At 36.8% G+C, this 26,815-nt stretch overlaps 1 protein-coding gene across 30 annotated transcripts in view; it reads right to left on the bottom strand.

Annotated features, from left to right (window-relative positions):
- DENND4A (DENN domain containing 4A) overlaps positions 1 to 26,815 on the bottom strand; it is a 145,740-nt gene that overhangs the window by 75,985 nt on the left and 42,940 nt on the right. For 15 of the 30 annotated variants that reach the window (XM_082737039.1, XM_082737022.1, XM_082737029.1 and 12 more), the window contains exons 2-4: positions 16,887 to 16,970; positions 10,028 to 10,360; positions 2,789 to 3,038 (exon numbers count right to left, since the gene is read on the bottom strand). In XM_082737039.1, coding sequence (XP_082593165.1) covers positions 2,789 to 3,038; positions 10,028 to 10,338 — 561 coding nt within the window. In that variant the 5' untranslated portion in view covers positions 10,339 to 10,360; positions 16,887 to 16,970. Of the gene's footprint in view, positions 1 to 2,788; positions 3,039 to 10,027; positions 10,361 to 13,314; positions 13,518 to 14,190; positions 14,313 to 14,364; positions 14,498 to 16,886; positions 16,971 to 26,815 lie in introns of all 30 variants that reach the window. The other 15 variants (XM_082737045.1, XM_082737023.1, XM_082737019.1 and 12 more) reach the window with 5 other exon arrangements.

Genomic DNA, 26,815 nt, shown 5'->3' with positions numbered 1-26,815 from the left:
TGTGGTAGTTTATATGTTTCTAGGAATGCATCCATTTCTTCCAGATTGTCAAATTTATTGCCGTAGAGTTGCTCATAGTATGTTCTTATAATAGTTTGTATTTCTTTGGTGTTAGTTGTGATCTCTCCTCTTTCATTCATGATTTTATTTATTTGGGTCCTTTCTCTTTTCTTTTTGATAAGTCGGGCCAGGGGTTTATCAATTTTATTAATTCTTTCAAAGAACCAGCTCCTAGTTTTGTTGATTTGTTCTATTGTTTTTTGGTTTCTATTTCATTGATTTCAACATCTTCCTAGGAACAACGCAAAAGGCAAGGGAAGCAAGGGAAAAAATGAACTATTGGGATTTCATCAAGATCAAAAGCTTTTGCACAGCAAAGGAAACACTTAACAAAATCAAAAGACAACTGACAGAATGGGAGAAGATATTTGCAAACGACATATCAGATAAAGGACTAGTGTCCAGAATCTATAAAGAACTTAGCAAACTCAACACCCAAAGAACAAATAATCCAATCAAGAAATGGGCAGAGGACATGAACAGACATTTCTGCAAAGAAGACATCCAGATGGCCAACAGACACATGAAAAAGTGCTCCATATCACTCGGCATCAGGGAAATACAAATCAAAACCACAATGAGATATCACCTCACACCAGTCAGAATGGCTAAAATCAACAAGTCAGGAAATGACAGATGCTGGCGAGGATGTGGAGAAAGGGGAACCCTCCTACACTGTTGGTGGGAATGCAAGCTGGTGCAGCCACTCTGGAAACAGCATGGAGGTTCCTCAGAATGTTGAAAATAGAACTGCCCTATGACCCAGCAATTGCACTATTGGGTATTTACCCTAAAGATTCAAATGTAGTGATCCAAAGGGGCACATGCACCCGAATGTTTATAGCAGCAATGTCCACAATAGCCAAACTATGGAAAGAACCTAGATGTCCATCAACAGATGAATGGATCAAGAAGATGTGGTATATATACACAATGGAATACTATGCAGCCATCAAAAGAAATGAAATCTTGCCATTTGCGACAACATGGATGGAACTAGAGCGTATCATGCTTAGCGAAATAAGTCAAGCAGAGAAAGACAACTATCATATGATCTCCCTGATATGAGGAAGTGGTGATGCAACATGGAGGCTTAAGTGGGTAGGAGAAGTTAAATGAAACAAGATGGGATTGGGAGGGAGACAAACCATAAGTGACTCTTAATCTCACAAAACAAACTGAGGGTTGCTGGGGGGAGGGGGGTTGGGAGTAGGGGGGTGGGGTTATGGACATTGGGGAGGCTATGTGCTTTGGTGAGTGCTGTGAAGTGTGTAAACCTGGTGATTCACAGACCTGTACCCCTGGGGATAAAAATATATGTTTATAAAAAATAAAAAAAAAATAAAAAAAAAAAAGAGCATTATGGCTTGGACCAGCATTGAAGCAATGGATAGGGTGAGTAGTAGTCAGGTTTCAGATACATTTTGAGATTAGAGTCAACAGAATTCACAGAAGACGTGAATGAAAAGTAGAAGAGAAAGGTTACGGATTACTGCAAGGTTTTTAGCCTGAGCAACTAGAAGAGTGGAACTTCCATTTACTAGATGAGGAGGACCACAGGCTAAATAGGCTGGGATAGGCACACAAGAAGTGAGTTTTAGACATGTTAAATTTGCAATGATTTATTCTATAAGATATTCAAGGAGAGATGAATTACATAGGTCTAAGCTAGACACATAAATTTAGAAGCCAACCACTTGTATTTAACTTGTATTTAACTTGTATTTAAATGATTAAATCATCAAGGGATTGAGTTCAGATGATAAAGATAAATGGTCTGGGCCCTCTGAGCCTGTGGCACTGCATTGTGTAGTGGTTAGGGATTAGTAAAGGCAGAAGGGGAATGGGGCAAGGTAGGAGGAAAAAGCAAGAAAGTACATAGAAAGAGAATACACCTTATCTTCCTGCCATTATTTCAAGAAGGAAGATGTGATCAGCTGTGTTAAAACCTACTGAAAAATTACAAATCAAGACCATTGGATTCAACAAGTGCAATCTTGGTGGAATGATAGGGACAAAAGCCTATAGTTAGGCGTTCTATAGTTAGAGAGTCAAAGTGAGGAAGCGGACAGAATATAGTCCCCTCATCTGAGATGTTTTATTGTAAAGGAGAACAATAAAATGAGGCAATGGATGGAAGTGGACATAGAGGTCAAGGAGTTTTGTAAAGATGGGCTATACTGCAACATGCTTTGCATGCTGGAGGAAATAATCCAATAGAGAAAGACTGATGATTCCCAAAAACGTAGGGAAGCCATGTCCTCAAATACACAAGTTTATGGCATCTAAGTGTAGGGATTACCCTCGGCTAGTACTACTTTTCCAGTAAGGGAAAAAATATTATTTTAATTAAAAAGCAAGCAAGCAAACTTTTTGTACAACTCCTTTTGAAAGTACAACTAAAATACTTCCCCCAAAATAAAATATCCAACATCTTTAAAAACATATTTTTAGGTATACCTGGGAGGCTCAGTCGGTTAAGTATCTGCCTTTGGCTCAGGTCATGATCTCAGGCTCCTGGGATCAAGCCTGTCTGGCTCCCTGCTCAGTAGGGAGTCTGCTTCTCCCTCTCCCCTTCCCCCTACGTGCTCGCTCTCCCCCCCCCAAAAAAAAACACCCCAACAATGTATTTTTTAATTCACTTATTATAATATGCTGCTTTTCAGAGATTTTAAATTATGCTCTTTTCATCAGTGGCTAATTTTATCAGTACGAAAGAGTCACTTACCATACTGTTATTGAGATTCTTGTCGACTTTGCAAAATGTGTGTGGTGGGCTTTCTCCTTTACTGGGTACAATAATACATATGTCTGTGACAGCCAACGTATTCTGAGTCATGTTTTCAGAGGCTCTTCGGAAAGTGATATAAATTTTTTGTGATGAGGTACTGCCACTAATATTTGCGGGGTGTCCGTAGGGAGTAGTCTGAATAATTTCACATCCCTGTTTCAATCTTTCTTTCCAGTCATACAAAACCCTAAAAGAAAAATACATAAATAACTACATAAATGCAAAACATCTTCAAATAGGATAGGTAATATTGTCAGATATCATAAGCCAACCTTTAAGTGTAGCAGATATTCCAATCTTACTGCAAGCTTGAATTGCACAGTCCCATTTAAAAGTACAGGATAGTGGTTTCCCCACCAAAATTAAAATAATGTAAGGAAAACTCAGTTTATCTTTTGTGTTTGTTGGCATAAATCACATAATGGCAACAACTGCAGAGGCAACTGTTTTAGCATTCCATTTAATAGATTTACTTATTTATTTTTGTCTCTAAAACCAAGCATCTTCTTTTGAAAAAGCAACTTTATATTTTAACCAAAGTTAAAATTTTACAAAAGCCTCCTTGTCAAATAGTATAGAACCTGCCTGTATGCTTTTACTTCTTATACTCCCTCAAATTTAAGAGACAGCTCTAGGTTTTTCAAAAGAGAAAATAACCTCAACCCATCTTTAATCAAAGATGGGTGAAAAACATAGGCTTTTTCTTCTTCTTTTTCTTTACTGTGGGAAAATGGTAGGCTTTCATTAACGGTCAGGCCAGCCACCCATTCCTTACATCTTCCAAAAAGTACTTGGGGATACAAGGAAAACGTCTTACTGGAATAATATTAGTCTATTCCCTCAGAGAATTCACTGATTTGTATTTTACTGCTAACTCCCTGACATGAGCCAAAAATAAAATAAAATAAAATAAAATATAAAGCTCTACTATATTAAGTGTGTTTCTGCATTTGCTATAAAAATTGTTATATAACAGAGGGGCACCTGGGTTGCTCAGTGGGTTAAGCCTCTGCCTTCAGCTCAGGTCATGATCTCAGGGTTCTGGGATCGAGCTCCGCATCAGGCTCTCTGCTCAACAGGGAGCCTGCTACCTCCTCCCCCTCTGCCTGCCTCTCTGCCTACTTGTGATCTCTCTCGATCTCTCTCTCTCTGTCAAATAAAAATTTTTTTAAAAAGTTTAAAAAAATTGTTATAACAGGCAATATCCTCAACATCAGTGAGTATTTCCTTTTATAAAATCTCATTATTCAAATAAAATTAAGTGCCAAAAATTGGTCAAAATATTTCTTTCTAATATTATTTTTAATTTCCCTTTTTGTCGTGGCTGTCAGCAAACAAATTTTTCTTTCAACTTTTATTTTGAAAATTTAGAGCTAAATTTGATGCTTAATCATAGCAACTATGTTTATACTAATGTTAGCTTAAATGCTGATTCCTCCTTCTCTTTTTGATCTTGCTTTTCTGTTTTTGTTTTTTTTTTTTTTTTTAATCTTTAAAAAAAGGCATTGAAGGCTACCTCGGTGGCTCAGCAGGTTAAGCCTCTGCCTTCGGCTCAGGTTATGATCCCAGGGTCCTGGGATAGAGCCCCGCAAGGGGCTCTCTGCTCCGCGGGGAGCCTGCTTCCTCCTCTCTCTCTCTCTGCCTGCCTCTCTGCCTATATGTGATCTCTGTCTGTCAAATAAATAAAATCTTAAAAAAAAAAAAAAGGCATTGTAACAGAGAGAAGTTAGACACATCTCAATTCAAATTTCTACTACCTGTTACTAGCTGTATTCTCTTAGGCAAATATTTAATCTCTCTGAGCCTTATACTACTCAGCTATAACATTTAAAAACCTAGGGATGGGTGGGTCATTCAGTCAATTAAGTATATGCCTTCCACTCAGGTTATGATCCCAGGGTCCTGGGATCAAGTCCCTCATCAGGCTCCCTACTCAGCAGGGAGTCTGCTTCTCCCTCTCCCTCTGCCACTCCCCCTGCTTGGGCTCCCTTGTGTGCACGCGCTCTCTCTCTCATTCTCTCTCTGCCAAATAAATAAATAAAATCTTAAAATTTTTAAAAAAAAATTTAACCCATAGGATCTTAAGAGAATTAGATGAGAGTATAAGTAAGTCCTCTAAAATAGTGCCTGGAAAACAGATGCTCAATTGAAAACAAGAAAACAAAAATATAACACAAAACAACATGCCATCATTTACTACCTTGAATTTCTTAAAGATATGGAATATAAATATATCTGAAACATAAGATACCTGTTTTCTTTAATTAGGTATTATGCTATTATATATACATTACTTATGTTATTATTTTTTATTTTTATATTGTTAGGAACTTTTCTTGTCTAACTAAACTAAGCTTTTCAAAGGCTCTTAAAAATGTTGCCCTAGTCTCCACAATGACAAACAAGGGGAATATTTATAAGAGTGGTTAATTTATTCATTCTAGTTTAAGCTCTTTGCTAGTGGAGAATCCTTCCTATACTTGGAAAATTCCTCATCTCTAAATTAGGAAACTCCAACACCCTAATAAGAATCTGCAACATTCCCTTCATTTCATCCACAATCTATAATTCTGAGGATGATCAAGTTGTCATAGGAGCAAATTACCTGATCGATCTTCTGAAAAGAAGATCAGTAACAGACTCTTACTATAGAGAACAAACTGAGGGTTACTGGAGGGGAGGTACGCAGGGGATGGGCTAGATGAAGTGATTAAGGATGAATCATTAAATTCTACTCCTGAAACCAATATTACACTATAGTCAACTAACTAGAATTTAAATAAAAATTTGAGGAGTGCCTGGGAGGCTTGGTCTATTAAGCATCAGACTCTTGACTTTGGCTCAGGTCATGATCTCAGGGTCCTGGGTTCAAGCCCCACGTCAGGTTCCCCACTCAGGAGGGAGTGTGCTTGTCTCCTTCTCTCTTTGCTTTCTTTCTCTGTGTCTCTCTCTTTCAAATAAATAAATAAATCTTAAATAAATAAATAAAAACTTGAAACAAATAAAAGATCTAAAAGCTGGCTTACTTTCCCAAGTCATTTACTAAATACATAAGCTTTACAAGAAGCAATATAGTAGGGTCCCTGGGTAGCTCAGTTGGTTAAGCATCTGTCTTTGGCTCAGGTCATGATCCCAGGGTCCTGGGATTGAGTCATACATTGGGCTCCCCGCTCAGCTGAGAGTCTGCTTCTCTCTTTGCCTGTCATTCCCCCTGCTTGTCCTCTTTCTTTTTCTCTCTCTCTGACAAATAAATTATAAATCTTAGAAAAAAAGAGGCAATATAATAGCTGTTCTGAAACCAACTTTAAATTATAATTCCTTCATGAATTAAGAGAATAAAAATTGATTTTTGATCAAACTTTTTGACACCAAACATTAGATGATAGAAATTTTAAAGTAGAAGAAATTTCAGGAACTTTTCCAATTCATTCTATCTCCCCTAAGGCATTAGTAAACATGACTGTACACTTTCAGACTTAATATAATAGGAGATGGAAATTTTATGGTCCCTTCTGGGAACATAAGTAGGGATATTGATATGTTCTTTATTTTTAACTCAAAAATTGCTCAAGTACATGCTCTTTTGCAACTGAGCAATGAAAACAAGAAGGCTAATTTTTATTTCTTATAAACTATTTTGAAGACAGTATTAGAGCTACTTGTAGCTTTCCTTTAGTCTTTTTCTTTCAATTTTTCAGTGGGAACTTATTTCACGATCTTTGAAATTTTGTTCCTCTTTTGTTCCATATATATGGATATATCTATATCATATATATATATTTATATTTATATATTCTTCTTTTGCATATATAATATATATTATATAATGTATATATGATGCCAATTTCTGCAAAGATTGGGTTCTTTCTATTTATTTATTTATTTATTTTTCTTAAAGATTTTATTTATTTATTTGACAGATAGATCACAAGCAGGCAGAGAGGCAGGCAGAGAGAGAGGAGGAAGCAGGCTCCCCGCTGAGCAAAGAACCTGATGCGGGACTCGATCCCAGAACCCTGAGATCATGACCTGAGCCGAAGGCAGAGAGGTATTAACCCACTGAGCCACCCAGGCGCCCCTAGGGTTCTTTTTAAAAAGATGAATATATATTACATATATATGTAAGAGAAATAAATGAATGTAAGGATACATATATATAAAGGAGAAGTACATCAATGTAAAGATAAACACATATCCATATACATATTCATCTTTTAAAAAGATCCCTGATCTTTGCAAAGATTGACAAGCTGAGTACTCAAAATCTATAAAGAACTTATCAAACTCAACACCCAAAAAAATAAATAGTCCAGTCAAGAAATGGGCAGAAGACATGAATAGACACTTTTGCAAAGAAGACATCCAGATGGTCAACAGACACATGAAATGATATTCAATATCACTCAGAATCAGGGTAATACAAATCAAAACTACAGTGAGATACCACCTCACACCAGTCAGAATGGCTAAAATAAATAAGTCAGGAAACAATAGATATTGGTGAGGTTATGAAGAAAGGGGAACCCTCTTACACTGCTTGTAGGAATGCAAGCTGGTACAGCCACTCTGGAAAATGGTACAGAGGTTCCTCAAAAAGTTAAAAATAGTACTACCCTATGACCCAGCAACTAGATACTAGGTATCTACCCAAAGGATACAAACATAGTGGTCCGAAGGGGCACCTGCACCCCCATGTTTATAGCATCAATGTCCACAATAGCCAAAATATGGAAAAAGCCCAGATGTACACTGACAGCTGAGTGGATAAAGAAGATGTGACACACACACACACAAACACATACACAATGGAATATTACTTAGCCATTGAAAAAAAAGAAATCTTACCACTTGCAATGAGGTGGATAGAACTAGAGGGTATTATGCAAAGAGAAATAAGTAAATCAGAGAACAATTATCATATGATTTCACTCATATGTATAATTAAACAAAACAAAGCATCACAGGGGAAGGGAGGGAAAAATTTAAAAAGATGAAATCAGAGAGCGAGACAAACCATAAGACACTCTGAACTATAGCTATGAAACAAATTGAGAGTTGCTAGAGGAGAGATGGGTAGGAGAATGGGGTATGGGGTAACTGGGTGAGGAGGACGTTGGATTTAATGAGCACTGCGTGTGACCAGCAACTGATGAATCAATAAACTCTACTTCTGAATCTAACAATATATGTTAATTAATTGAATTTAAATTACCAAAAAAATCTGATAGGCAATAAAAAAAATTGATGAGCTGATCCTAAAATTCATACAGAAATTCAAGGACCAGACAGAATAGCCAATCTCAAAAAAGAACAAAGTTTGAAGACTTACACTTCCAATGTAAAAACTTACTACAGAGCTATAGCAATCAAAGCGGTGTAGTACTGGCACAGAGATAAGACATGTAGACAAATAAAATAGAATTGAGAGTCCAGAAATAAAACCATACATTCATGGCCTATTAATTTTTGAAAATGGGAAAAGAATATTCTCAACAGTTGTTGCTAGGACAACTGGGTATCAACAAGCAAAATAGTGATGTTGGACCCCTTCCTCAACCATATACAAAAATGAACTCAAAACAGATCAAAGTCCTAAATATAAAGGCTGAATCTATAAAACTCCTAGACAAAAACTTAGGTGTAAATCCCCATGACCTTGGATTAGTAAAAGCCTTCTTAGAGATGATGCCAAAAAACAAGCAACAAAAGAAAAAATAGATCAGACTTCATCAAAATTAAAACTTTTTAGCTTTGAAGGATGCTATAAAGAAAGCAAAAAGACAACCCACAGAATAGGGGAAAGCATTTATAAATCATATATCTAAAAAGGGACTTGCATCTAGAATATGTAAAGAACTATTAAAGTTCAATAATAAAAAGACAAGCCAATTAAAAAATGGGTAAAGGATTCTGAATAGACATTTCTCAAAAGATTTTCAGGTGGCCAACAAGTACATGAAAAGATGTTCAACATCATTAACCATCAAGCAAATGCAAAAAGACCAAAATGAGATACCACTAGGGAAGCTATAATCAAAATGACAATACAAAATGTTGGCTAGGATATAGAGAAATTGGAACCTTCATACACTGCCAGCAGGAATGCAAAGTAGTGTGGCTACTTTGGAAGACAGTCTGGCAGTTCCTCAAAAGATTAAACACAGAGTTATCATAACACCCAGCAATTATACTCCTAAATATATATGGAAGAGAAATGAAAGCATACACCAATACAAAAATTTATAAATGATTATTTCCAGCAGCATTATTTATAATGGTCAAAAAGTGGAAACAACCTCCATGTCCACCAAACTGATGAACAGATAAATAAATTGTGAAAATAAATAAATAAAGGTACATCCATAAAATGGAATATTAATCAGCCATGTAAAAGAATAAAGTACTGACACATACTACAACATGAATAGACCTGGAAAACATAATGCTGAGTAAAAAAAGCCAGGCAAAAAAAGATTCTATTTATGTACAATGTCCTGAATAGGCAAATTCATAGAGACAGAAAGTAGAATAAGCACTGCTAGAGCTGAGGGGATTAGGAAGAACTGGACAGGAACTAAAATGAGTATGAGGTTTCTTTCCAGCATAATAAAATGTTCTAAAATTTATTGTGGTGATGGCTATACAACTCTACAGACACTAAAAACCACAGATTGTACACTTAAATAGGTAAACTACATGGTAGGCAAAACCTATCTCAATAAAGCTGTTATAGAAAAAATGAGCCCTAAGTTTAATATAGTATCCGAAGTAAAGCACTAATTTACCCAAAGATCCTTGTTTGATGCTTACAGCCTTAAGCATTTATCTACAATGATCATATGACTGATGCTCAAAAGTCATCCTTTTCTAGCACTTTTAAAATTATTAAAATTCTTGTGGTCAGGACAATACCCTAGTTTTCTGGTACTTTGCTGTAGAAGTTTTCAAAGTCTCTCCCTTTAACAAAAAGAAGCTCTGACAAGAAGAAAGTGCTGGAAACAAAGGGATAATCAAATGGTATAAGGAACACAGAAAGAGAACCCAGGATTCTAAATATGTGTCTATTTTTCTAAAGCTGCCATGTATTTATTAAAAAACAAATTGAACAGTGAACTTCAAAATCTACAAGGCACATTATTTTGATCAATAGAACAATTAAAAGAAAAAACAACTTACCCTAGATCTGTAAGTGGAGGCTTATCTCTTCCTCTTCTGTAGCAAAGGTAAATCTGTGGCCCCACAAGACTTCCATTATTGAGATCAGCTGACAATCCAGTTGGGGTAACATCAATACATATATAATCCCGTGGTACTTCCTCCCCAAGAGATTTAATAATCACTGAAACATCTGTGATAGGTTCTTTTGGTTTAGCTACTTTATGACAGGCATCATTGAACTGAATTTCTTCTTCAAGAGGCTTTGAAACGTCAGTTAATCCTGCTACAACAAAGTAGTCAGCAACACGAGGCCCTTTATCTTCAATCATCTTCCATTACAGAAGGTTACATCTAAAAGGAAAGTGAAAGACTTAGTAGTCTCCTCTAATATAAGTCAAACAAATAGAAGTGCTTTGTGCATAAATAAGAATGAAAAACTATAGAAAGAATACTACTTCTCTGATAAACAGCACTATTATGCATTTCATTTCAATATGTAAAATGCATGTGTTTTAAAAAATGGGAATATATTTAGCATCATTTTCTGAATATGAAAGTAATGCATGAATTTCCATTTTTTACAACATGGAAGCCTGGATTACCTAAGTAGATGACAAAAACAACAAAACACATCCTTGTAAATGCACAGACTAACCTGTAAAAATGAAATCCCCAGGGCCCCAAAACACCGAGGAACCGAAGACTAGAGTGCAGTATAAGCTGATAATGGGTTTGGGAAATTTGCTGATCTCTTTAGTACTCAAGGGGTTTGTGTTTTAAAAGGCATTACAGGGACAAGAGACAAGGCTTTGGAACCACATAAGATAGGGAATTAGAACTGAGACATCTGTATAAAACCAAAAGCCTCAAAGGCCTATATCCCTAGTTAAAGAGTGGATTTTAAAAATCCATCCACTGGTACAGGGAGATTATAGATTGCCTCAATCTGGGCCCAGCTTTGTGGGGAGTGGGGACTGGTAAAAAGTCTCCTCTGTGAATGTATAACAACAGGCCTACACAGACTTGGATATGATGTTTGACCATAAGCCATCTGCATAATCCCAAGAAGCTCCAAACAGATATTAGCAGTAACTGTTCCCAGGCTAGTGATACCCTGGGGGAAGCAAATACAGAACAGTTCTAGAAGGGAATACCCTCAACCCACGTTCTCCACACATAAAGCCCAGCGAAAGATGACCTCCTACTCCAAAACCCACCATGAGTGAGTCTCAGCAGATAAAACAAACAGAGGAACTTCAAATAACAAAAGTGGGGCAGAGATTAGAACAGTAATGCATGCTTATAATAAATTCAAAGAAAAAATACATAAAGTAGAATCCCATTATGTATTTGCAAACACTTTCATAGCAAAATTCCCTTCAGGTGTCATTTCAACTTTATTTGTTTAACGAGGAGAATACACCTTCTACAGTATGGTCATTCCTTATATAACAGTTACAGGAAAAAAGTTTAATATCAAACAGATACTTTCCAACATGTGTCATGCTAAATTTAGTTCCTATAAATGAAAAAAAGGACAAATAAACTATACACACACACACACACACACACAATATATCTCTTTCGTATATTTATAATAAAATATATAAAAATATGAAAGCATCAGCCGTCCTTTGATAAAGGTAACTTTAACTTTGCTTACTAGCCCAAGATTTTCCAAGTCTATTTGAACAATGAACCCTATTTTCCCACTTAAAAACTAGAAAAAAAACCTCTAAAAGATGCTTTAGAAAATGTTAGTTCAAAGTAAATGAACTTTGTAGACTATAAAGTAACTGAGGGCAAACAAATTTTTATGGAGTATACTTGTTTGTAATATAACTGTCACCATTTTCATCATAATCCCAAAACTTGCTGAAATTTCTTTATTGCTAATGTAATAAATTTTCTAACATAATGATGTTTCAGAATTCATGCCACATTTTGCAGAATCTGTATCCATTGCTTAAATATACTCTAAATATTCCCACTGTTCGCTTAGAAAACACACCTTAAGAAGGGTCAAATGTTTCTACTTCTTTTATTTATATGTATATGACTCCAATTAGCAACTCCCTTACATATAAGATTTCTGCACAAAATAAAGGGATTAAACTTTTCAGAAATGGCCCCTAGCCTGACAGTAAAGAGAAAGTAATAAGCTGTCTCCTGGGAAGACTGTTAAACAGTCATCACTCTCAGCTGACTACATGTAACAGGTGTTTCACAAAAAAACAAGTAGTTTTACCCTGATGATTATCTATCCATTTCTAAAATGTAGGAGGACAAAAGCACATTTTTTATTTAAAAATGTTTAAATTTTGTTTTGTTTTGTTTAAAAGTAACTTTTTTTAAAGTACTTTTGTATTTAACCTTTTTCTTCATTTCATTACATAGTCTTTGAAAATATATCTTAATGGCTCCATAGTATTTTATTTTATGGACATAACATTATTGATCTATTTCTTTATTGTTGAATGTACTTCTACTAACTTTGTTAATATTTTTTAATGCCATGATGAATAATCTTGAACATAAACCTAAGGCTACAAATCCTATTATTTCTTCAAAAAAAATTTATTAAAGTAGAATTGGCAGGTCATTAACCAAGCCTCCATATGTGTTTATTTGCTTTTATGTGTGCATGAATTTGAAGCTATAAGCTCTTGATTTAAAATCTTAAAAATATCTTGGTAAAACAGTCATTATAATAAAGACATTTAAATATTCTCATTTTTCCTAGACTCTAACTTCATGTTATTTAAGTTTATTTATTTATTTATTAAGTAGTAATTACTTAAATAATTACACCCAGCGTGGGCTTGAACTCACAACTCTCAGATCAAGAGTCGCATACTCTTCCAACTGAGCCAGCCAAGTGCCCCTCTAACTTCATGTTATTTCAACTATAGCATATTGTCACTATTGCATACTATGTAGTTTTACATATTGCTATGCAGAAAGAAGGGAGAGAATGAGAACAGTATTATCACGAAAACATATTTATATTTAACACCTTCTTTTGAAAGCTACTACCTTAGCAATTGGAAATAAACAACTATTATACTAATAAGGAGATATTTGGGAGAAATTTGTATGTGAAATTCATTTTGTTACATCTTCCTGATTGACAAAGTTTAATGACTTGATCTCATTTACAACTGACTACGGTATATCACTACTAAAGGAGAAAAAATTACTGTTCTTCATCAATACATATAAGAAAATAATTTTAAAGTGGTGATAAAATCTTCTTACAGTTTATTGACAAGAAAATAAATTATATATCACTCCAGTTCTCTCACCTTGATGTTGTTTTCCATTTATTCATTTGAGGGCAGAGAGTGGTTAGGAAGGTAAACAAGATGTCTTAAGGCACTGCTGATCAAGTATGTAATGCCAAGAATACAGCTGGCAACGTTCCAGGTGACTTCTTATAAGATCTAAGTGCCCTTTAATCCATTCAGAAAATACTGAAAATGCACCTCTACTTTTTATTTTAATTCAACTGTTTTTAAAATAAGTTTGAGTTTTAGAAGAACATCTTTAGATATTAGATATTAAATATCATACTATCTAAATATTATGGTTATTAGATATTTAGATAATATTTACATATTAGAAGAATATCTTTAGGGGAATGATATTGTTAAAATTTATAAGGCAAAGAAAATACTGAAAATCTTTTATATAGAAATGAACAACAGTATTTTCTAACAATTCCATTTAGCCAAGAGACTTACAATGGGGTATGAAAATTATAATCCTCGTGAAAAATACTACATATACATTAAGATAAAATGCCTTGCATTGGCAAGAACTACCAACAATTCCTTGGAAAGAGCATTTGAGGAAAGCATTCCTCGTCTCACACAAAACTTGGACTTTTAGTGTAGTACATGACAGCAAAAACCCCTAAACAATTAGAAGGTACATAGGTAAATTTCTTTTCTTTCTTTCTTTCTTTCTTTTTTTTTTTTGGATGTAAGTTTCTTTGAGTTCATTTAAACTGGGGGCTACACAAAACAAGCAATCGATCCAACAGTTCTGTAAATAATCACAGTAATATAAAACTCCAACACAAGTTTATACAAGCTAGTGTTAATGATAATACTACATCATTAACCACTGTTTTTTAATTCTTCTTTGTTCAACATAATGTAGATAACTTAAGGAGTTACCTTATAAAATATTGATAGGCATCTTCTTAAAATTTCAGATAGCTGCTTAGCTAGTATTTCACTTCAAAGTACATCTATTTTTCTTTGAGAATAGAAAAACAAGAAGAACGAGCTCTGTAGTTCTAAAAGGTTTATGAGAACAAAATTAATAAATCGTTATAAGAAAGCTCTTACCCATTCACAAATTAATGGAGAATCGTTTGTTTTCCTCCCTTTCAATATCTACCCAATCAATTCAGATTCTTTCATATTGCTACTATCACTCCAGTAGGTCAAAGTCCTTAAGTATTTGCTATGTAGGCTAACTCTAGGATAAGAAAAGAGTGGAAAGGTAACATTTTAAAGATATATGAAAAACAAAAAATCTGAGCATAGGGGCTTTGCAAAAATCTTTCAAATAGAGAATGACAAACGGTCAAAAACTCAAGACCTATATGTAAAAATCATTGATAATACAATGGACTTGTTCGAATATCCCTCACTCCAGTTCACTTAAATAAATAGGCTAGAAGAAATTTTCTTTCTTTCTTTAAGAGTGCCATATTACTTTATTTTTTTTAATTTTTAAATTATTTTTATTAACATATAATGCATTACATGCCCTGGAAGTATAGGTCTGTGAATCATCAGGCTTACACATTTCACACCATTCACCATAGTACATACCCTCCCAATGTCCATAACCCAACCACCCTCTCCCTATCTCCCACCCCCCAGCAACCCTCATTTTGTTTTGTGAGATTAAGAGTCTCTTATGGTATGTCTCCCTCTCAATCCCATCTTGTTTCATTTTTTCCTTCCCTACCGCCCAAGCCCCTGCCCTGCCTTTCAAATTCCTCATATCAGAAATTTTTTAAAAAGTAATCCCACATTAAGAATGTAATCTAGCCTCCTTTCCTACATTACTAAAACTAAACCAGAGACTCTCATTTCCATCTTTTCTAAACTTCATCTCTAATTTTTCTTCCAACCAAGGTAACCCATCCTGCCCTACAAATTTAGTTTTGTTTTCTTCCTCTTTGACAAAACAGTATTTCCTTTTTCTGGTCAATACATATTCATCATATTTGTTTTAAAACTTGAGTTTATTTGGATTTTCATTTAAACTTTGTGAATTGTACAAAATAAAAGAAAGGAAAAGAAATTCAACTATTCTATTTCCAATAATAAATCAGCTTTTTATTTAACAATGTTTCCTAGTCTTCTTTGAGAGAAAAAAAATCCTACTAGTCCTCATGAACAATATAAAATAGAATATACATATTTGTATATTTCTTTAGTAAGCATTTTCCCAAACTGCTATAATCTTCATAATTACACTAAGTGCCTACATAATATTCCATCAAATAGAACTATACACTATAACCACTACCCCATTTTTCCATTCCCAGTTAGTACCCTAAGTATGGTAGGTAGCTGCTTAAAATAATATTTGTTAAATGAATTAATAGTTCACTTTATAACCCTCAAGTGTAAGACCTTTCTTCTGTGATTCAGAATCAATTTTCTGAACCTCAATTACCTGTCTCAACTTAACTACCTGTCTGTAGTTATTGAATGTAGAGCAGCCAGAGATAACCTAGATGCTTTGAGTCTAGTAACCAATAACCAAAACCATCACAACCTTAGGCAAAATTAGAAATATATTGAGTGATTCATTCATTCAATGCATTTTTCATAAATACTTATTAAGATCTGACACTATTCTAGGAGTTGGTGTTAGACAATATTGATGAAAGCCATAGTCTCTGCCTTCAAAGAAGTTTCCTGTCCAGTTCTACTTTCCCACATCTTTGTCTATTCTTTTATTCCACCTCAAGCTCTCTCTTCTCCTATCTCCCTTCCAGGTTCCAAGTACCGGCCTTCAGCCTGCCTAGTTTCCCTACCATTGTCCCCACAAAAGCCCCATGCATAGATATGACCCCCACTTTATTGTCCCTTTCTCCCATCTCCTTGAAAACTGGCACTCATTCAGGATCAGCACTGTATGGAAATCTTGAAAGAAATCTTATTTGTATATCATACTTAAAAGTAGGGTGACATCCTTTTAAAAAGGTTCAACCCAACCAAGGCAAACGTGACTTTTTAAAAAAACAAGCTTAATTAACCTAAATTAATGGACTATGTGAGGCAAATTTCATGAGCAGGAGTGGGGGGTGCGCTGGGAAGGGTAGGAGCTTACTTGTCTCCTAGTCTCCTAGTCATCCTCTCCCAATATTTATTTCCAAGCAAAAATAAGTACAAAAACTCAAAACTATGTAATTTGAGAGCTCCCTTTTAGATGATTACTAACCTTTGATTTATTATAAAAAGAAAAAAAGTAAAGCTGGGAATAACAGACATTTCCAGGGGAAAGGATTTTATTACTAATCCTAGTCTAATTCCTCATTATATAGCCAAAGAAACTAAAATTCAGAAGATGGCTCACTTAAGGATGTAGCTAGTTAGTGGCAGACAAGGCAAGTCCTTTAATCCAGTATTCTTTACACTTGAGGATGTTGCCTCTCTTCACAGTCAATTATAGTGACCCAGGGCACATCATAAGACATCTTTCAATAAGATATATTGTGTTACTTGTTAATCATTTTGTGGTGAATATATGCCAAATTCTCTGCAGAGAATGGTAAAATAACTTTTCAGTATTTAATACAGAAAACAACTAATAGAAACAAATCAAAATGAAAAAAGCTACTTACACATCACTGAAGGTCTTTCTTTGAAAATGATGCCAGATCTCAGTTTGTGAATTCTGCAAGCCTCAGAGTTTGAGAAAAATTGTACTGGAAAGAATAAAAATTGAACTTAAATTAATTCCAATGAAATATTTCCCACTAAGATGCCTGTAGATACTTAAGTTCTGTTAACAATGACAATTTTCAAAGAAAATGATTGCATATATCTTTTCCACATGCTTAAGACCCAGTAAGTCATATTCAAACACCAGCTCTTCCTTAAACACATTTCAGTTAAGAAGAGCTATACATTAAAGGGGAAAAAAAGCAAATAATGGGGAGAATGATGGAGAAAAAATAAAATAATAATTAATGACACAAAAGGATAAATGTGTACAGGAGAAAGGAGTATGAAAAAAATGCCTATTTCTGGGGCATGATGTATAGTATTTTCCCTTTATTACAGATTTTGTGTTTTTCTTTAATTTAAATTTTATGTAGTTAACATACACTACAATATTGGTTTCCGGAGTAGAATTTAGTGATTCACCTCTTAAAATACCCAGTGCTCATCATAACAAGTGCCCTTCCTAATACCCATCACCCATCTAGCCCATCCCCACTCAAGTCCCTTCATCAACCTCAGTTTGTTCTCTAGCATTAAGAGTCTTTTATGGCTTGTTTCCCTCTGTCTTTTCTTTTCCCCTTTACGTATGTTCATCTATCTTCTTTCTTAAATTCCACATATACGTGAGATCATATGGTGCTTGTTCTTCTCTGACTTATATCATTTAGCATAATATACTCTAGCTCCATCCATTTCATTGGAAATGGCAAGATTTAATTCATTTTGATGGCTATCAAAATGGAGTAATATTCCATTGTATACATATACCACATCTTCTTTATTCATTTTCAGTTGATGGATATTTGGGCTCTTTCCACAATTTGCCTATTGTTGATGTTGCTATAAACATCACAGTGCAAGTATCCCTTTGCAACTGTAGTTTTATATTCTTTGGGTAAATACCTAGTAGTGCAATTACTAGAGCATAGGGTAGTTCTATTTTTAACATTTAGAGGAACCTCCATACTGTTTTCCAGAGTGGCTTTACCAGTTTGCATTCCCACCAATGGTGCAAGGAGGTTCTCCTTTCTCTGTATTCTTGATAACACTTGTTGTTTCTTGTGTTATTAATTTTAGCCATCCTGACAGGTGTCAAATGGTATCTTATTGTGGTTTTGATTTGTATTTCCCTGATGATGAGTGATATTGAGCATCTTTTTGTGTATCTGTTAGCGATCTGGATGTTTTCTTTGGAAAAGTGTCTACTGATGTCTTCTGCCCATTTTTTTTTTTGCATTTTTAAAAAATTTTTTATTTTTTATAAACATATATTTTTATCCCCACGGGTACAGGTCTGTGAATCACCAGGTTTACACACTTCACAGCACTCACCAAAGCACACACCCTGCCCAATGTCCATAATCCCACCCCCTTCTCCCAACCACCCTCCCCCCAGCAACCCTGTTTGGTTTGTGAGATTAAGAGTCACTTATGGTTTGTCTCCCTCCCAATTCCATCTTGTTTCATTGATTCTTCTTCTACCCACTTAAGCCCCCATGTTGCATCACCACTTCCTCATATCAGGGAGATCATATGATAGTTGTATTTCTCTGCTTGACTCATTTCGCTAAGCATGATACGCTCTAGTTCCATCCATGTTGTCGCAAATGGCAAGATTTCATTTCTTTTGATGGCTGCATAGTATTCCATTGTGTATATATACCACATCTTCTTGATCCATTCATCTGTTGATGGACATCTAGGTTCTTTCCCTAGTTTGGCTATTGTGGACATTGCTGCTATAAACATTCGGGTGCATGTGCCCCTTTGGATCACTACGCTTGTATCTTTAGGGTAAATACCCAGTAGTGCAATTGCTGGGCCATAGTTCTGCCCATTTCTTAATTGGATTATTTGTTTTGGGGGTGTTGAGTTTGAGAAGTTCTTTACAGATTTTGGATACTAAACCCTTTATCAGATATGTCACTTGCAAATAATTTTTCTCATTCCATAGGCTGCCTTTTAGTTTTGTTGATTGTTTCCTTTGCCATGCAGAAGGTTTTTATCTTAAGTCCTAATGGTTCATTTTTGCTTTTGTTACCCTTGCCTGTGGTGATGTGTCTAGTAAGAAATTGCTATGGCTGAGGTCAAAGAGGTTTCTCCCTATGTTTTCCACTGGGCTATTACAGATTTTAAAATACCATTTAAATAGCATCAGTTTTATCAACTCCTTGACAAGACACAGTTGAGATATCAGGGAATGCAGGTCTTCTGACCAAGATAATAAGCAATGCGTATTATGGAATTCAATAGGTCATCACCATATTTTCTTAAAATTGAGCATTTGAGTAGGTTGTAGTTATTAGTAATCTTAAACAACAAATGAAGAGACAATGCCACTGCTTAAGTCTTAGAGTATAGTCAATCCAACTGTATTGCATCAACTTATTTTATGTTATCTTTATAATGTTGAACACATACACACACACACACATCTGCATATGAGTTTCATTTAGGGTCAAAGCTTTTGCAGGAAAGCAAATTGAAACACAGTAGTCACAAGCACATCAAGAGGAAGAAACCACAGCTCTAACCAACATGGAGTATCTACTAATAAGAGGGAAGTAACAGCAAAAGACATTGGATTTACCTAAGCCAGTGATACTTGATACGGATGTTTGTGGGAAGTAGAAGAGAAAGGGGGAAAGGACCAAAACTGTTTGAGTCAAAATTTGATAAAATGTCTTAGAATGGAATGAAGGATAAAAAGAATGAATAAGAAATAACATAAGAACAACCTTATTGTATTTTGAACTGCAAAAAATGGTCAGGATAGATATATGTGTTTCAAAAACTAAGACATCACTCCACTTCAGACTCACTGAAAAACTTCAGTCAGTAAATATGGAGTGGCATATATATTTTTTGAATATTTCTAAAATCTTATTGCAAGAAGACAGGAAAGAGACAGTGGGACTTATGGGCTATCAAATGAACTACCATTTGCATTATAGGACTCTCAGAAGAAGAAAGAGAAAAAAGAGGCAGAAATCTTGTTTAATAAATAATGGCAGAAAACTTCCCTAACTTGGGGCAGGAAAAAAACACTCAGATTCAGGAAACCTAACCAGTTCTAGATAGGAGAAACCCAAAGAAACCCACATCAAAACACACTGTAATTAAAATGTCAAAAGTTAGGGCACCTGGGTGGCTCAGTTGGTTGAGTGGCTGTCTTCAGCTCAGGTCATGATCCTGGAGTCCCAGGACTGAGTCCTGCATGGGGTTCCCTGCTCATACGGGGATCTGCTTCTCCCTTTGACCTTCCCCCTCTCATGCTTACTCTCTTTCATTTTCTCTCTCATATAAATAAATAAATGGACTTAAAAAAATAAAATGTCAGGGGCGCCTGGGTGGCTCAGTGGTTTGGGCTGCTGCCTTCGGCTCGGGTCATGGTCTCAGGGTCCTGGGATCGAGCCCCGCATCGGGCTCCCTGCTCTGCAGGAAGCCTGCTTCTCTCTCTCTCTGCCTGTAAGGGCCTGCCCCTCCCAGAGGAACTTGCTTGTGGACCCCGATGTAGGGGTGGCGCAGGCCAGGTGGAGATGTCCAATCAGTGTAGCATGTGTATATCCACTAGGGTGGATTGAGATCTGATTGGCCACCTGTATAGGGGTGGGACTCAACCAACTGCATAAAGGTTGCTGCGAGGCTAGCAAAGCGAGAGGAGAGCTACGACGGGAGCAGAAGAGTCACGGGAGCGAAGAGTCGGCAGAGTGGAGGAGCTATAACAGCTCTTGTAAAAGCTATAACCGCCGCGAGCGGTCCAGCCTCCGGCGGTCCCGAGCCGCGGCCTGCAGCCTCCAGCTACCCGGGGTCCCGAGCCGCCGCCTGCAGCTTCCAGCCGCCTGCGGCCCCGCCTCCTCCGGCGGTCCTGCCTCCGGGGGCCCCGAGCCACCGCCTGCAGCCTCCAGCCACCTGCAGCTTCCAGCTGCCCGCGGCCCTGCCTCCGGCGGTCCTGCCTCCAGCGGTCCTGCCTCCAGCGGTCCTGCCTCCCGCGGCCCCGAGAGCCGCCGCCTGCAGCCTCCAGCCGCCTGCAGCTTCAAGCCACCTGAGGCCCCGCCTCCGGTGGCCCCAAGCCACCTGCAGCCTTCAGCCGCGTGCAGCTTCCAACAGCCCCGAGCTGCCCAGACACCAGTGGTCCAGCTGTCAGCGGTCCCTCGACGCCTGCGGCCCTGAGACTCCAGTGGTCCCGAGATACCAGTGGTCCAGCAGTCCAGTGCTCAGCGGTCCCCACGCCTGCAGCCCCTAGACGTCAGTGGTGCCGAGACACCAGCAGTCCAGTGGCCCAGCGGTCAGCGGTCCTGATGCCTGCAGCCCCTGGATGCCAGCGGTCCCGAGACGCCAGTGGCCCAGAGATGCCAACAGCCCCTAGCCGCCAGCAGCCTTGCCGCAAAATGTCTTGCCACCCCGAGCCACGAGCGGCCTTGTCCGCAGCGGTGGCTTCCTCTGGGTGGCAACCTTGTCAGAGTGGCATCGTGGGGAGCAGAGTCTGTCATCCGGGTTGTCCTCCTTGTCATCATCGCTGTCATCATTGCCTCTTCGTCGTCGGGAGTGGCCTCATCTGGGAAGCGGTCTTGTCCAGAATGGCGTCTTGGGAGCGGCCTTGTCTGGGGAGCAACCTCATGGAGCAGCGGCCTCATCTTGGGAGTGGCCTCTTCTTGGGAGCGGCTCCGATCATGGAGCGGCCTCATCTGTGGAGCGGCCTCATCTAGAGTAGCCTGTCCGGAGCGGCCTTCTTGGGAGTGACCTTGTCAGGATCATCGTCCTGGCCTTTTCCGTAAGAGATAGCCCTGACCGGTCAGTTGATTCTTGATGCTTGGCGCAAAATAAAGTTTTGTTTGACCTTCGCTTTGTTTCAGTCTCGTTCCTTTGATCACGGACCCTAACACTGCCTACTTGTGATCTCTGTCTGTCAAATAAATAAATAAAATCTTTAAAAAGAAAAAACAAATAAATAAAATGTCAAAAGTTAAAGCTAAAGACAACATATTAAAAGCAAGAGGAAAACAACTTGTTATGTACAAAGGAATCCCCCATAATACTATCAGTGGATTTCCCAGCACCAACTTTTCAGGCCAGAAGGCAGTGGCGTGATATTCAAAGTGCTGAAAGAAAAATACAACCAAGGATACTCTACCCAAAAAATCATCATTCAGAATTGAAGGACAGATAGTTTTCCAGATAAGAAAAAGCTAAAGGAGTTTATCATCACTAAACTGGCCTTATAAGAAAAGTTAAGGGAACTTCTTTCATTAGTAACAAAAACATATGAAAGAAAAAGTCTCACTGGAAAATTAAATATAAAGCAAAGGTAGTAGATCATATACTTATAAAGCTAATATGAAGGTTAAAATACAAAAGTAGTAAAAATAATTATGATTGAGATATTAATTAAAGGATACACAAAAATGTGATATTAAAACATAAAATGTGTAGAAGGAGAGTATAAATATTAAGCTTTAGAACAGGATCAAACTTAAGTTGTTATTGACTTAAAACAGACTGCTAGAAATACAGGATGTTATATATAAGCTTCATGGTAACCACAAAGCAAAAACCTATACTGAATAACACAAAAAATAAGGAGAAAGGAATATAACCATTCCACTACAGCAAGTCCTCAAAGGCACCTGGATAGCTCAGTCAGTTAAGCATCTGACTCTTGATTTTAGCTCAGGTCATGATCTCAGGATCATGAGCTCAACACTGTGTCAGGCTCCTAACTCAGTGGGGAGTCTGCCTGAGACTCTCTCCTCCCTCTGTCCCTCTCTCCCCCCCACCTCCCATCAGGCACTGTCTCTCTCTTTCTCTCTCTAAAATAAATAAATAAATCTTTTTAAAAAGTCATCAAACCACAAAGGAAGAGAGCAAAGAAGGAAAAGAGAGAAACTATAAGAGCAGAAGGTAAGACAAAATGTCAGTAAGCACATAACTATCAATTACTTTAAATGTAAATGGACTAAATTCCAACACAGAGTAGCTGAATGGATTAAACAAAGACACATCTATATGCTGCCCATAAGAACACACTTTAGATGTAAAGGCACAAACAAACTGAAAGTGAGGGTATGGGAACTCCTAGTGGCTCACTCAGCTGAGTGTCTGACTCTTGGTTTCAGCTCAGGTCGTGAATTCAGGGTCCCGAGATCAAGCCCTGAGCATGGAGCCTGCCTGTTCCTCTCCCTCTGCATCTCCTTTCCCACTGCTACTCTATCTGGAATAAAGAAAATCTTTTTTAAAAAAGAAGGAGAGAGAAAGAAAAGAAAGTGAATGGATGGAAAAAGAAAGTGAAGAGACAGAAAAAAGATATTCCATGGAAATGGAAACCAAAAGAAAGCCAGAATAGCTATACTTATATTAGACAAAACAGACTTCAAAACAAAGGCAATAATGAGAGACAAAGAAGGGGGTTACATAATGATAAAGAGGATATGACATTTTTCAAAAGATTTTATTTATTTGAGAGAGAGAGAGAGTGAGTATGAATGGGATGAGGAGTAAAGAACAAGTAGACTCCTTGCTCAGTGCAGAGCCCAGTGCACAGCATGATCCCCAGGACCTGAGCCAAAATCAAGAGTCAGATGCTTAACCAACTGAGCCACCAAGGTGCCCCCAAGGATGTAACATTTGTAAATATCTATGCACCCAACACAGGAGCACCTAAATTATTTAATAGAAGCACCTACTGTTTAATAATATTAAGGGAAAATTTAACAGATCTAAAAAGAAAAACAGACAGCCATACAATGATAGTAGGGAACCCTAATACCTCACCCAGACAAAAAATCAACAGGAAAAATCAGACTTAAATGACACATTAGATCAGAGGGACTTAACATATATTTACAGAATTTCCATCCAAAAGCAACAAGAATACACACTCTTCTCTTTTTTTTAAATAAAGATTTTTTTTTTTAATTTGACACAGAGAGAGAGGGAGAGAGCACAAGCAGGGTGAAGGGCAGAGAAAGGGAGAAGCATGTTTCCCACGGAGCAGGGAGCCAGACATGGGGCTCAGTCCTGGGACCCTTGGATCTTGAACTGAGCTAAAGGCAGATGCTTAACTGACTGAGCCACCCAGGTGCCCCAGAATAAGTTCAATTCTCAAGTTCAAGTTCAATTCTCAATTTCACATCCAACATTTTCCAAGACAGATCATAGGCTAGGCCACAAAATAAGTACTAATATATTTAAGAGGATTAAAAACATATCAAATATCTTTTCCAATGGTATGAAACCAGAAATTAATTAGGAAAACTAGAAAATTCTGTTTTGTTTAGTATTTTATATGCTACATATAAGTGAAATCATATTTGTTTTTCTCTGACTTCTTTAACTTAGATGCCCTCAAGGTCCATCTGTGTTGTCACAAATGGGAAGATTTTATTCTTTTTATGGGTGAGTTCCATTGTATATATATACACACATACCCCCCCCAACATCTTCTTTATCCATTCATATATTTAGGGATAGTTAGGTTGCTTCTATATCTTGACTACTGTAAACAATGCTGTAATGAGCACGTGGGTAGGTGCATATATCTTTTTGAATTGGTGGTTTTATTTTCTGTGGATAAACACTCAGAAGTAGAACTTCTAGAATGTATGGTAGTTCCATTTTTAATTTGGGGGGGAACCTCCACATTGTTTCTCACAGTGGCTGTGCCAATTTACTTTCCTACCAGCAGTGCATGAGGGTTCCCTTTTCTCCACATCATTGCCAACAGATATTATTTATTGTCATTTGATAACAGCACTTCTAACAGGTATGAGGCAATCTCATTGTGTTTTTTTATTTGCACTTCCCTAATGAGTGATGTTGAGCATCTCCTCATGTACCTGTTGGCCATCTGTGTGTCTTCTTTGGAAAGAAATGTCTATTTAAATCCTCAGCCCATGTTTTTAGTTGGATCACTTGGGGTTTTGTTATTGAGTTATACAAATCCTTTATGTATTTTGGGTATTAACCCCTTGTCAGATATATAATTCACAAAGATTTTCTCCTATTCAGTAGGTTGCCTTTTCATTTTGTTAATGGTTTCCTTTGATTTGCATATCTTTTTAGTTTGATGTAGTCCCAACTTGTTTGTTTTTGCTGTTGTTACCTTCAATTCTGGTGTCAAATTCCAAAAAATCATCACCAAGACCAATGTCTAGGAGGTTACTAAGTTTTCTTCCAGAAGTTTTATGGTTTCACGTCTTACACATGAGTCTTTAATCTATTTTGGGTTAATTTTTGTGTGTGGTGAAAGACAGTGATCCAGTTTCATTCTTCTACATGTGGCTGTCCAACTTGCCCACCACTGTTTATTGAAGAGACTCCCCATTCCCACTATATATTCTTATCTCCCTTGCCATTGATTAATTAGCTATGTAAACATAGGTTTATTTCTGGGCTCTCTATTCTGTTCCATTGATCTATGGGTCTGTTTTTATGGCAGTATCATACTATTTTGATTACTCTAGCTTTGTAATATAGTTTGAAATCAGGAAGTGTGATTCCTCCAGCTTTGTCCTTCTTTCTCAAGATTGCTTTTGCTACTCATAGTCTTTTATGGTTCCACATAAATTTTAGGATTGTTCTATTTCTATGAAAAATGCCACTGGAACTTTGATAGAAATTGTATGGAATCTGAGATTGGTTTGGGTACTATGGACATTTTAACATTAAATTTTTCAATCCATGGAATATCTTTCCATTTATTTGTGTCTTCTTTCATCAATTTCTTTCACCAATGTCTTGACAGTTTTTAGGGTACAGGTCTTTCACCTCCTTGGTTAAATTTATTCCTAGGTATTTTATTATTTTCAATGTAATTGTAAACTGATTTTCTTAATTTCTCTGGTAGTTTGTTATTAGTGTATGGAAATACAACAGATTTGTTATACTGATTTTGTATCCAGCAGTTTTACAGAATTCATGCCCAGTATGGTATGTCAATGTACTTCCTGTAACTACATTCCGTGTTACATTATCTTTCAGCAGACTCCCATAAATTGCTATTATTTTTAGCCAAACCTTTTAGTTTCAGATAATAATATATTCTCATTCAGTTCAAAGACATAATAAAGATCTGGCACACCTACCTAGTTTCTCCCAATGACAACTCTTACAAAACTGTAATATGATATCACAGTTGGAATACTGCATTGATGAATTTACCTATCCTGTTTTGATTTCCCCAATTTGACTTGTATTCCTGTATGTGTGTGCATGTGTGCATGTGGGTATATTTAGTTCTATGCATTTTTATCACACGTGTAGCTTCATGTATTCATCACCAAGGTCAAGATACAGAACAATTCTATCACAAGGATTCCTCAGCTGACCTTTTATAAGTATGCCCAGTTCCTTCCTGCTCCCTCAGCCACTGCCCCTAAATCCCTACGGAGTGGTTATGTTTTTATCAGAGAATGCATACAGTCTGAGAAAGGAAAAAAATGTCTCCAAAAGCAATACCCCCATACAAAGTAGGTGCAGAAACAAACCAAAGAAAAAAGTGTAAATATATATGGTGTGAAAAGACTTGCCGGTCACATTTACTCAGCCATCTGGAAAATTATATTTGAACATAATTATACAAACATATAAATGCACAGACATATGAACACGAAAAAAAAGTATAAGAAGGACAGAGTGGTCATCTACTAAAGTACAACAAAGACTAAACTCTTTAGTTCTAAATTTTTCTATCATGGATAAATTCTAGACTAGAATCAAGTGAATAGTGTAAAACAGTGTTACACAACAACTACAACAGGAATTCCTAGATGTTTAAGAACATAAAAAGGAATCATTTACTGTGTTCAGGAGCAACCCTGCCCCTTAT

Source organism: Mustela nivalis, assembly GCF_964662115.1.
Source record: "Mustela nivalis genome assembly, chromosome: 6".
Lineage (NCBI taxonomy): Eukaryota > Metazoa > Chordata > Mammalia > Carnivora > Mustelidae > Mustela > Mustela nivalis.
This window is presented reverse-complemented; position numbering and strand designations above follow the sequence as displayed.